The sequence below is a fragment of the Stegostoma tigrinum genome, unplaced genomic scaffold (genome assembly GCF_030684315.1).
Source record: "Stegostoma tigrinum isolate sSteTig4 unplaced genomic scaffold, sSteTig4.hap1 scaffold_341, whole genome shotgun sequence".
Lineage (NCBI taxonomy): Eukaryota > Metazoa > Chordata > Chondrichthyes > Orectolobiformes > Stegostomatidae > Stegostoma > Stegostoma tigrinum.
The window spans coordinates 27,410-40,912 of record NW_026728269.1 but is presented as its reverse complement, the minus strand read 5'-3'; the positions used below and the strand labels follow the sequence as shown (position 1 = coordinate 40,912).

The 13,503-nt window shown below is 57.5% G+C and overlaps 1 protein-coding gene across 1 annotated transcript in view; it reads right to left on the bottom strand.

The window, feature by feature from the left end:
• LOC125448970 (zinc finger homeobox protein 3-like) overlaps positions 1-13,503 on the bottom strand; it is a 30,070-nt gene that overhangs the window by 4,853 nt on the left and 11,714 nt on the right. Inside the window, exons 2-7 of the mRNA XM_059643936.1 lie at positions 10,902-11,617; positions 8,781-9,262; positions 6,850-7,075; positions 5,425-5,486; positions 4,101-4,229; positions 2,313-2,412 (exon numbers count right to left, since the gene is read on the bottom strand). Of these exons, the coding sequence (XP_059499919.1) occupies positions 2,313-2,412; positions 4,101-4,229; positions 5,425-5,486; positions 6,850-7,075; positions 8,781-9,262; positions 10,902-11,559 (1,657 nt within the window). The 5' untranslated portion in view covers positions 11,560-11,617. The remainder of the gene's footprint in view (positions 1-2,312; positions 2,413-4,100; positions 4,230-5,424; positions 5,487-6,849; positions 7,076-8,780; positions 9,263-10,901; positions 11,618-13,503) is intronic.

Here is a 13,503-nt window from a genome sequence, read left to right as displayed (position 1 = left end):
AGACACACGCGCGCACACACAGACACACGCGCACACACACAGACACACGCGCACATACACACACAGACACACGCGCACATACACACACAGACACACGCGCACATACACACACAGACACACGCGCACATACACACACAGACACACGCGCACATACACACACAGACACACGCACAGACACACACAGACACATGCACGCGCACATACACAGACACATGCACACAGACACATGCATGTGCACATACACACACAGACACATGCACACAGACACTCACAGACACACACAGACACATGCACGCACACATGCACACAGACACATTCACACGCGCACATACACAGACACATGCACACAGACAGACACATGCATGTGCACATACACACACAGACACATGCACACAGACACACAGACACATGCATGTGCACATACACACACAGACACACGCACAGACACATGCACGCGCACATACACAGACACATGCACACAGACACATGCATGTGCACATACACACACAGACACATGCACACAGACACGCACAGACACACACAGACACATGCACGCACACATGCACACAGACACATGCATGTGCACATACACACACAGACACATGCACACAGACACACACACAGACACATGCACGCGCACATACACAGACACACGCGCATATACACACAGACACATGCACGCGCACATACACACACAGACACACGCGCATATACACACACACAGACACACGCGCATATACACACACACAGACACACGCGCATATACACACACACAGACACACGCGCATATACACACACACAGACACACGCGCATATACACACACACAGACACACGCGCATATACACACACACAGACACACGCGCATATACACACACACAGACACACGCGCATATACACACACACAGACACACGCGCATATACACACACACAGACACACGCGCATATACACACACACAGACACACGCGCATATACACACACACAGACACACGCGCATATACACACACACAGACACACGCGCATATACACACACACAGACACACGCGCATATACACACACACAGACACACGCGCATATACACACACACAGACACACGCGCATATACACACACACAGACACACGCGCATATACACACACACAGACACACGCGCATATACACACACACAGACACACGCGCATATACACACACACAGACACACGCGCATATACACACACACAGACACATGCGCGCACACATGTGCGCGCACATACGCGCACGCACACATACGCGCACGCACACATACGCGCGCGCACAGACACACGCACGCGCACAGACACACGCACGCGCACAGACACACGCACGCGCACAGACACACGCACGCGCACAGACACACGCACGCGCACAGACACACATACAGGCACGCGCACAGACACACATACAGGCACGCGCACAGACACACATACAGACACACGCACGCGCACAGACACACATACAGACACACGCACGCGCACAGACACACAGACAGACACACGCACGCGCACAGACACACAGACAGACACACGCACGCGCACAGACACACAGACAGACACACGCACGCGCACATACACACAGACAGACACACGCACATACACACATACAGACACACGCACGCGCACATACACACATACAGACACACGCACGCGCACATACACACATACAGACACACGCACGCGCACATACACACATACAGACACACGCACGCGCACATACACACATACAGACACACGCACGCGCACATACACACATACAGACACACGCACGCGCACATACACACATACAGACACACGCACGCGCACATACACACATACAGACACACGCACGCGCACATACACACATACAGACACACGCACGCGCACATACACACATACAGACAAACGCACGCGCACACGGTTCAGAAAAAACTCACTCACCCCCGACATCTCTGTATCTAACCCGGTGCTGTCCCTGGGAGTGTTTGATGGTGGGGGGCAGCGGGACAATGTAGAGGAGGCTTTACTCTGTATCTAACCCCGTGATGACCCCGTCCCTGGGAGAGTTTGATGGGAGGGGACAGCGTAGAGAAAGCTTTACTCTCTATCTAACCCCATGCTGTCGTTGCCTTGTGTATGTTTGATGTTGTGGGCTTGGGATAATGTAGAGAGAGCTTTACCCTGTATCTAACCCCGCGCTGTCCCTGTCCCTGGGAGTGTTGATGGGGGGACAGTGTAGAGGGAGCTTTCCTCTGTATCTAACCCCGTGCTGTCCCTGTGCTGGGAACCCTCGTGCAATGACCCCTCTGTTGCCCACTCCTTTACCTGTGTCTGCCTTGCTTTCGCTCCCTGTGCCCGGTGGAGGGTCCGCAGAAACGGCGCATGTGTGAGGAGAGGCGCCCAGACTGTGGTTCTCCGGGTGGGCCTGGCAAGGGGAGTAGAGTGAGTCAGTAGAACATACGCGAACCCCAACCTTCCGCCACCGCCCCCACCCCGACCCCTCAAAACCCCCTGGAAATGTCCGACAATTTCACTCCCCTGTGACTCCCATCTGCCTCCTCCTGTCCCCCAACTCAGTCTCTACTGACACAGCCAAACATGGCCAACGAACTTGAGCAGAGTGAGGCTGTTCAGCCCATCCAGGGTCTGCCCTGCTGTTCAACAGTGACCCTCACTGAGCTCCACCCTCTCTATCTGTGTCTCACACACACACTCAGTGACCTGTTCCCCACCCCCCCTCCAGCAATGGGTCCCACAGATTCCCCACCCCCCCCCACCCACCCACAACAATGGGTCCCACGGATTCCCCACCCCCCCCACCCACCCACAACAATGGATCCCACGGATTCCCCACCCCCCCCCCACCCACCCACAGCAATGGATCCCACGGATTCCCCACCCCCCCCCACCCACCCACAGCAATGGATCCCACGGATTCCCCACCCCCCCACCCATCCACAGCAATGGGTCCCACGGATTCCCCACCTACCCACAGCAATGGGTCCCACAGATTTCCCACCCCCCCCACCCACCCACAGCAATGGGTGCCACAGATTCCACCCACCCCCCACCCACCCACAGCAATGGGTCCCACAGATTCCCCCTCCCACCCTCTGCCTGAAGAAATCCCTCCCCTTCTCAGTTCAAAACGTTTTCCCCCCACCACTTCACCCTGAGGCGGTGCCCTCGGATCCTGGTCTCCCCTCCTCATGGGAACATCTCCCCCCCACCCTCCACACCCCGCTCTACCTCAGCTCCCTCGGTATCCTGTGAACTTCAATCAGGTTCCCCCCTTCGTCCTAAACTCCATGGAGTACAGACCCAGAGGCTTATCTCAACCACCCTCCCCATACGACCAGCCATTCGTCCCCGGGGCCTTCCCTGTAAACCTCCCCTCGCACCGCCCCCCCCCCCCTCCCCCCCACAATCCGCAACGAGGCCGGCACATCCTTCCTTAGATACAGGGCCCGGAACCGCTCTCAGTTTTCCTGAACGCGCCCTGCCCCGAGCCTTACACAGACCCAGCAGCCCATCCCTGCCCCTGTATTCTAGCCCCCTCTCCGATCGAGCGCGAACGCTGTGTTTGCCTTTCGCACGGCCGACCGAACCTGCGCGTTTCTCACCTTCAGAGGAATCCCAGTTCCCCAACCCTCATCCCTGCGGGACACCGGCCACCATCCTGAACAAAGGACCCCTTTCTCCCCATCACCTCGCGGTGGGATCTTACTCTGCATATCCCCCCTCCCCTGCCTTCGGCGTTGCCCTGTCCTTCCGATAGGCCGTACGCGCGTTGGTGGAGCGCAGCTTGGGCAGGGTGGAGAACGGACACCAGCGAGGGGGACCGAACCTGGAAACATCATTTCCTCGTGGCCATGCTGTGCTACCACAAGTTCCCAGGAATTATCATGCCCCGAGGCTCACTGGCTGATCAATGCATCACTGGTGGGCATCGGGGAAAGGGCACATTGAGAGAGTGACCGACAATGCCCCGCCCCCCCCACCAACAAGTGGGTCTGCTCTACTCTCCAGAAACCCCCTCCCTCCACCTCCAGCAGCGACCGAACACGGGATGATCGAGCCCCTCCCCGGGGAGAGGGGTGTGGTTTTACTCACCACAGCGAGCAGTCGTGCCATGCAGTCAGACGCCACACTGTGTGTGTGTATCAGGTGCAGGCGCAGCAACAGGTGCCCGCTCAGGACCTCCTGGCAGAGAGGGCAGTGCAGATGGGCTCGCTCCACAACCTGCGCCCGGTGGCGGAAGTGGGAAACGCACAGAGAGAGGGAGAAATGAATGGAGTTTCAGAACAATTCCTGCAGGCACGGCACGTTCCAAGATTAAACGCTGGAAAAGCTCCCCGGCCGAGGTGGGGGGCCCTGCTTCCCTGAAGAGGCCCCGTGCTAGCCCTTTGAGGAATGGCTGGATGCTGCAAGGGCTATGGGCCCTGACGACATTCGCGCTGTGGTACCGGAGACTTGGGCCCCCAGACCTTTTTAGCCAAGCTGTTCCAGAGCAGTTACAACACTGGGATCTACCCGACGATGTGGGAAACTGCCGAGGTATGTACCGTACACAAAAACCAGGAGAAATCCACCGATTCCCACCCCATCAGTCTCCGCCCCGACCATCAGGACAGTGATGGAAGGCATCGTGAACACAGTTATCAATTAGTACCCCCTCAGTGACGCCCAGTTTGGGTTCGGGCCAGGGCCCCCCCAGCTCCCAACCTCATTACAGCCTCGGCTCAAACATGGAAGGAGTTGTATCCCACACGGGGAGGTGAGAGTCACAGCCCTTGGCATCTGGGCCTGCGTTCGACCGAGTGTGGCATCGAGGAGCCCGGGCAAAACTAGCATCAATGTGTCCCGGGGCGGGGTGGCACGCGCTCCGGTGGTTGGGGTCAGACCTGCCTCGTAGCAAGGTAGTCGTGGGAAGTGAGCCATCCCAGCTCCGGGCTGTCTCTGAGGGGGTCCCTCAGGGTGGTGTCCTCGGCCCCCAAACCATCTTCCGCTGACTCATCGATGACCTTCCCCCCCCAGCGTAAGGTCAGGACTCGGGGCGGGGGGGGGCCTAACCCTATCACAGCCCCATTCGTGACCCCCTCAGAGGCTGAAACAGCCCGTGTTCACGTGCAGCGAGATCGGGACAGTACCCGGCTTGGGGCTGACTGGTACAAGGGATGTTCGTGCCACACAAGTGCCAGGTTGGGCCCATCACCGATAAGGGACAACCTAACCACCGTCCCCTTGGCATTCCTGAATCCCCCCCCCCCCCCCCCCGCTGCCAACGTCCTGGGGCGGGGGGTCACCATTGACCAGAAACTGAGCCAATCCTGCCCCATATAAACACAGGAGCGGATCAGAGGCTGGGAATCCTGCAGCGAGTAACTCCCGTCCCAGTTGTTTCCTTCAGAGCACCCCGGAAACGGCCTGGCCTTACCTCTGCGGGTTTCTGGCCGTTGGTGCCAGTGTCTGGTGCCTTCCCTCTCTCCTCGGCTTTCGCTGCGAGGTGGGGGCAGAAAATGTACAGCGTTAGCACACAACTTTGTGCCCCGCTTACTCCCCTTACCACTGCTCCCTCCAATGCCACGTTGGCACATTTAAGCCAGGCTGAGGATGACAGTGAATGCTTTGGGTCTTCTATCGGGGTGACAGCAGATGGGATTCTTTTGAGCTCTCTTGCACAAAGGGGTTTCGGGGTGGAGCAGTTGAAAGGTATTGAAGTGTTCGATGGTAATGGATGGCACAGACATGAGTGGTTGGGTCAGTTCCTCGGTAGTCATAAGCACAAGGTCAATTCATTCTGTCCCCTCAACACTTGGCCTTGCTCCTAGCAGGAAGTCAGAGACTTTGTAACTTCTGGGTCAGTTGCTCTGTGCCTCCTGTGAACCACCAGAAGGTACCTGGAGACAGGAGATTGAGGAGACGACAATTCCTGGCAAGCCAAAAGGCAAATGCAAGACAGTTTCCCCTCCTTCCATCACACCAATGTTTTTTTTTCCTTCAAAGCAAAAGGTCTGTTGGTGGATATGCATGTGTGATTTAGATTTCACTGTTAGGTCTGCAGGTGGGGAAGGTGTGGGGTGGGTTTCTCAGTGGCTCAGAGTTTCAGTTACCCGACTTACATCCCCAACATTCGTGGGTGCGTCGCGGTAGTTGGAGTCTGCTTAATTTGGCCTCACTAAAACCCTATGCAATTCTATTGAGAGATAGGTGAAGATAGGTGGAGAGGAGCTGTGATAGGGTCTAGGCCCGAAACGTCAGCTTTTGTGCCCCTGAGATGCTGCTTGGCCTGCTGTGTTCATCCATCCTCACATTTCATTATCTTGCAATTCTATTGAACTCAGGTTAGTATAGCAAACCAACAGGCCCCTCGTTCTCTCAGACCAGGCCCCTATTGACTTGTGCCTATCTCTGTCCCCACCCCCTCCATCCCCCTACACACCCTCCCTATCTCTGTAACTTCCTCCAACCCCCTACACCCCTTCTAGCCCCCTACATGCCCTCCCTTTCTCTGTCACCCCCCTCCATCCCCCTACACCCCCATCTATCTCTGTCACCCCCTACACCCACTCCCTATCTCTATCAACCCCCTACACCCCCTCCCTATCTCTGTCACCCCTACACATCCTCCCTATCTCTGTCACCCCCTCCATCCCCTCCCTATCTCTGTCACCCCTCCATCCCTTAAACCCCCCTATCTCCGTCACCCCCTCCCTATCTCCGTTACCCCCTCCATCCCCCTACACCCCCTCCCTATCTCCGTTACCCCCTCCAGCCCCCTCCACCCCCTCCCTATCTCCGTCACCCCCTCCATCCCTTATACCCCCTCCCTATCTCCCACACCCCAGGCTGTGCTACTGACCGTCGCCGGGTCGCTGCGGTGCCTCTGTCAGGCCGATGAAGCTGAGGAATGAGTTGCCGTCCTGTTGCTGTGCGTTTCGGAGCTGCAGCTGGGCCCTCGTGTCCTGGTGGCTCTCCGTGCGGGCGTGATCCATCAGGGACAGCTTCGTTGTGGTCTCAAAGCCGCACAGCATGCACGTGTATCGTGGCCGCTCGGTCGTAGCGTCATGGTCCAGCTGTTGTAAATGCTGGGGACACACAGCAGGAGACGTGTTTCATCCTGAAACCCTTCCAAAATGCAGCCACGCCGCGCGGACACAGGCCCTTCAGCCCGACCGGTCCGTGCCGACCCATCGTCCCAAACTACAGCAGTGCCCCACCTGCCTGCTCCTAGCCCGGATCCCGCCAATCCTTCCGTACCCACGTACTTATCCAAATGTCTTTTAAACGTTGTAGCTGTCCCACTTCCTCAGGAAGTTCTTTCCACACACTCGAACGTCAAAAGGTTGCCCCTCGTCTCCTTTTCTAAGTGTCTCTCCTCCCACCTTAAATACATGCCTCTTAGCCACGAAACCCCCCTCCCAAGGGAAATGACACCTCCCATTAATTTTATCTGTAGCCCGTGTGATTTTATAAACCTCTCTAAGGTCACCCCCTCAGCCTCCAGCTCCAGGGACGATACTCTCAAGGACAGGACTTATACAGTTAATGGTAGGGACCCGGGCGGTGCTGTAGGGAACAGAGGGACCTGGGGGTGCATGTAGGTGACTGTTTGAAGTCTGTGTCACAGGGAGACAGGGCGGGTGAGGAGGTGTTTAACACACTTTCCCTCCATCGCTCAGACCCTGTGAGTGTGGGAGCTGGGGACGTCACGTTGAGGTTGTACAGGGACGTTGGTGAGGCCTCTCCTGGAGAACTGTGTCCAGCTCTGGCCGTCCCCCTGTTACAGGAAGGATATGATTAAACTGGAGAGGGATCGGGAGAGCTTTACCAGGACGTTGCTGGGAATGGGAGGGTTTGAGCTACAGGGAGAGGCTGGGACTGTTTTCCCCGCAGCGTCGGGGGCTGATCTTTATAGAGGTTTATAGAATAATGAGGGGGATAGAGAGGGTGAATAGCCAAGGTCTTCCCCCCCACCCCTGGCCAGGGCGGGGGATTTCAAGGTATATGTTATAGTGAGTGGAGAAATTCTTGAAAAAGATGAGGCACTTTTTTTTTGCACAGAGACTGTAGAATGAGCTTCCAGAGGAAGTGGTGTAGACAGCTACAACGTGTGTAAGATATCTGGAGAAGTGCATGGATGGGGAAAGGTTTGGAGGGACATGGGCCGGGAGAGGGCAGGTTGCTTTGGGATTATGGGTCAGCACGGCCTGGTTAGGCCGAAGGGCCTGTTTCCGCGCTTTATGACTCTATGAGAGACAGAGAAAAACACGAGGGATAGAGGGGGAGGGTAGCAGAGAGAGACTCAGAGAGAGAGCGAAAGGGAGGGAAAGACAGAAGGGAGAGAGAGAGAAGGAAAATCAGAGGGAGGACAGAGAGAGGGAATGGGAGGGACAGAGAGGGTGAAAGAGAGAGAGATGCAGAGAACAAAGGGAGAGAAGGAGTGTTGAAGAGAGAAAATAAATCAGAGAGGGAGGAGGGCCAGCGAGAAAGAGAGTGTGCCTGGCGATGGAGCTGGTCTCAGGCCTCTGGGATCGTACTGTGTAAAGGCGGAGGTTCTCTTGATGGGACACGTGGGGAAGGGTGGTGACAGTGGGGGCTGGGGATGGGTCTGTGGGATCGTACTGTGTAAAGGCGCAGTATCTCCTGGTGATAGACGGGGGGAGGATGGTGACGGTGGGGGCTGGGGAGGGGACCGTGGGATTGTACTGTGTAAAGGCGGAGGATCTCCTGGTGATAGATGGGGGAAGGATGGTGACGGTGGAGGCTGGGGAAGGTTTTGTGGGATCGTACTGTGTAAAGGCGGAGGTTCTCCCGGTGGGACGGCCCGGAGATGTGGAGGTAAAGTTGCTCCCGAGACGTGGTGGAGAAGCAGCAGAGGTTGCAGCGAACGTGCAGAGGGTTGAGGGCATTGAGGGAGTCCGGCCGCAGCGGGTACCCGGTGCTGGCGGGGTGGGCGTCTGGCTGGCAGTCCTGGCTGTGCGTTTCGGCGCCGAGGTGCAGCTGGAAGTTGGCCTTGAGCTGGGTGCGGTAGGGGCAGAGTGTGCAGTGGGGTCGCTCCGCGTCCAGCCCCTTCCACTCCTCTTCGGGCGGCCTGCACTGCGCACTCAGGTGCCTCCGCGGTGGCGCCAGGCTCTCCATCCTGAAGGCCTGGCACGCCAAGCACTGAAACAGCTGGGCGCTGGGCTCGTGGGAGGCAACGGTGCCCTCGTCCAGCTCTGTCCCTCTGCCCAGGCACCTCTCGTCCGTCACCAGGTCCTCAGAGCTATCGGTCCCTGGACAAACAAAACAATCAGAGCGGACACTTCAAGCCCGTCCCTCGATCAGATTCCCTCCCGGGGGGGGGGGGTATCTGTTATTCTGTAAATAACCCCCCCGAACCCCCTCGATCAGATTCCAGTCTGTAACTCCCTCCCCGGGGGGTATCTGTTATTCTGTAAATAACCCCCCCGAACCCCCTCGATCAGATTCCAGTCTGTAACTCCCTCCCCGGGGGGTATCTGTTATTCTGTATATAAACCCCCCCGAACCCCCTCGATCAGATTCCAGTCTGTAACTCCCTCCCCGGGGGGTATCTGTTATTCTGTAAATAACCCCCCCGAACCCCCTCGATCAGATTCCAGTCTGTAACTCCCTCCCCGGGGGGTATCTGTTATTCTGTATATAAACCCCCCCGAACCCCCTCGATCAGATTCCAGTCTGTAACTCCCTCCCCGGGGGGTATCTGTTATTCTGTATATAAACCCCCCCGAACCCCCTCGATCAGATTCCAGTCTGTAACTCCCTCCCCGGGGGGTATCTGTTATTCTGTATATAAACCCCCCCGAACCCCCTCGATCAGATTCCAGTCTGTAACTCCCTCCCCGGGGGGGTATCTGTTATTCTGTATATAAACCCCCCCGAACCCCCTCGATCAGATTCCAGTCTGTAACTCCCTCCCCGGGGGGGTCTCTGTTATTCTGTATATAAACCCCCCCCCGAACCCCCTCGATCAGATTCCAGTCTGTAACTCCCTCCCCGGGGGGGGTATCTGTTATTCTGTATATAAACCCCCCCGAACCCCCTCGATCAGATTCCAATCTGTAACTCCCTCCCCCGGGGGGGGGTCTCTGTTATTCTGTATATAAACCCCCCCCCCGAACCCCCTCGATCAGATTCCAGTCTGTAACTCCCTCCCCGGGGGGTATTTGTTATTCTGTATATAAACCCCCCCCGAACCCCCTCGATCAGATTCCAATCTGTAACTCCCTCCCCCGGGGGGGTATCTGTTATTCTGTATATAAACCCCCCGAATCCCCCCGATCAGATTCCAGTCTGTAACTCCCTCCCCGGGGGGTATCTGTTATTCTGTATATAAACCCCCCCCCGAACCCCCTCGATCAGATTCCAGTCTGTAACTCCCTCCCCAGGGGGGTATCTGTTATTCTGTATATAAACCCCCCCGAACCCCCCGATCAGATTCCAGTCTGTAACTCCCTCCCGAGGGGTATCTGTTATTCTGTATATAAACCCCCCCGAACCCCCTCGATCAGATTCCAGTCTGTAACTCCCTCCCCGGGGGGTATCTGTTATTCTGTATATAAACCCCCCCCCGAACCCCCTCGATCAGATTCCAGTCTGTAACTCCCTCCCCGGGGGGTATCTGTTATTCTGTATATAAACCCCCCCCCCGAACCCCCTCAATCAGATCCCAGTCTGTAACTCCCTCCCCGGGGGGTATCTGTTATTCTGTGTATAAACCACCCCCCCGAACCCCCTTGATCAGATTCCTCTATGTAACTCCCTCCCCAGGGGTATCTGTTATTCTGTATATAAAACCCGCCTCGATCAGATTCCTCTATGTAACTCCCTCCCACCTGAACACTGTTGCTTGAAGACAACGTGTGTGGGGGCGGTGGGGGGCCGAGCACTGACCTCCTGACCCTCCATGCCCCCCGGTACCAGTGCGGGGCGAAAGTCCGTCGTGGAGGGTCCCGGCGTCGACGCGGCGCCCGGCTCCCTGTGCATCGCGGCACTGTCGGTGGAGCTCCAGGCCAGCTGAGGGGACAGTCCTGAGCCCGAGGGCGATCCCCGGGGCCTGGCCCTCGGCCACCCCTCGCCCCTGCACGTTCGCCAGGTGTCTCTCCGACTGCATGTGGATGCCCAGGTTCCCCTTCGTCATGGTGGCATATTCGCAGACCCGGCAGGTGAAGGGCCGGTAGCCGCAGCTGTAGTTCTGGCCCCTGGCCAGGCGGGGGTGGGGGCCACCCTCCTGGCAGTGGGTGCAGGCCGCGGTCCCCACCCCCGGGTGCTTCTGGCGCATGTGGGCATCCCGGGTGCGGCTGTATTTATAATGCCAGTTACACTGTGGGCACTTGAGGATTTTGCCCCCGTTGGGGGAGGGGGAGGGCATCAGAGGCACGCAGCCCCCTCCCTTTGCCCCCCCTTTGGCCTCGTTCCCCAGGAGCTGGTCGACAGTGGGGGCGGCACCCCCTCCCCCCGGAGGCGCAGGGTCTCTCAACGGGGGCTCGCAGTGGGAGGTCTGCCCCCCCGACCCCTCGGGCTGGGGAGCAAGTGGGTTCCGGCTGTCCATTCGACACGGGGAGGCATCGCTCAGCGGCAGGAGGGAGGGAGTCCGGGGGAGAGGGGACCTGCAACAGAGACAGAGATAGAGACAGGGTCAGAGAGGGAGACAGGGAGAGAGACAGAGAGTGAAAGAGTGACAGAGGTAGAGAGAGAGTGACACAGAGAGAGAGAGACAGAGAGTGACCAAGAGAGAAATCGAGATAGAGACAGAGAGAGAGAGAGAGAGAAAGGGACAGAAAGAGAGCAAGAGGGGGCCAGAATGAGGGAGAGAGTGTCGGAGAGAGAGAGAGAGACAGGATTAGAGAGATGGAGTGTGGAAGAGAGGTAGGGAGAAAGGGTCAGAAAGAGGAGGTGAGAGATAGAGAGAGAGGGTCGGGCAGAAGAGATATAGAGAGAGGGGGTCGGGGGGAAGAGATAAGGGGCCGGGGGAGGGAAAGAGATAGAAGAGAGAGGGGTCAGGAGTGGGGAGACATGGAGAGAGAGAGGGGTCAGGGGTCGGGAGAGATAGAGAGAGAGAGGTCAGGGGTGGGGAGAGATAGAGATGGGGTCATGGGGGAAGAGAGATAGAGAGATGGGGTTAGGGTGGGAAAAGATAGAGAGACAGGGCCAGAAAGTGGGGGTGAGATAGAGTGAGGGTCAGAGAAAATATAGGGAGCAGAGATAGAGAGGGTCAGAGAGAGGGGGTGGGAGAGAGAGAGAGGGAGGGGGTGGGAGAGAGATAGAGGGACAGAGGGAGGGTTGGGAGAGAGATAGAGGGAGGGGGTGGGAGAGAGATAGAGGGACAGAGGGAGGGTTGGGAGAGAGATAGAGGGAGGGGGTGGGAGAGAGATAGAGTCAGAGAAGGGGTTTGGGGGAGAGAGGGGGTCAGAGGGAGGGGGTGGGAGAGAGAGAGAGGGTCAGAGGGAGGGGGTGGGAGAGAGATAGAGGGAGGGGGTGGGAGAGAGATAGAGTCAGAGAAGGGGTTTGGGGGAGAGAGGGGGTCAGAGGGAGGGGGTGGGAGAGAGAGAGAGGGTCAGAGGGAGGGGGTGGGAGAGAGATAAAGGGAGGGGGTGGGAGAGAGATAGAGTCAGAGAAGGGGTTTGGGGGAGAGAGGGGGTCAGAGGGAGGGGGTGGGAGAGAAAGAGAGGGTCAGAGGGAGGGTTGGGAGAGAGAGGGTCAGAGGGAGTGGGTGGGAGAGAGAGATAGAGGGACAGTGGGAGAGAGAGAAAGGGAAGGAGGGAAGAGAATAATTGAGACCGAGAGACAGAAAGAGAGATACATTTGCATATCGCCTTCCGCGTCACCAGGAATCACAGACTGTTTGTCAAATGGAGATGACATTCCATCAGGGACGGTCCCCGGGAACCGAGGGAGAGTCCCGCGAGCAGGGGTTAGATGGGCTGGGAGCCTCCTCGCTGCGGTTTAGAGGAACAGGAGGCGAAACATACAGAAACCCACCAGGGTCAACGCTGGGAGGGTTAGGGTTAGTGGTGGGGGGGGCGTCTTACGGCAGAGGGGCACAGCCTGAGAACGAAGGTGCACCAGTTTAAGACTGAAATGAGGAGTAATTTCCTCTCTGGGAGGGCTGGGGGTCTTGGAAACTCCTTGCCTCTGAGAGCTATGTGTGGGGTGGGCAGGGGTATTGAAGGCTGAGACAGAGAGATTCCCGATCAGTCAGGGAATCGAGGGGTTACGGGGAGAGTGGGAGTGGGGAACGTCGGATCAGCCCCGATCCTATCGGATGGGGCAGGAGGCTCGATGGAACGGACCTCCCCCTCCTCCGGTTCCTGCTTTTGTACGGTCTGCTACCTCGAGGCCTCTCGGAGTGTCAGTGTAAGTTGTTTATATAGTGGGGAAGGGGAGTTTTTTTCCCTATCAATGAGGGGAGGCGAGAGGTTCGGGAGGGGGGCGCGTAGTTGGGTGGTTTAAGGTCGGGGAGGGTGGAGGGGCATTGACAGCCGTTGGAAACACA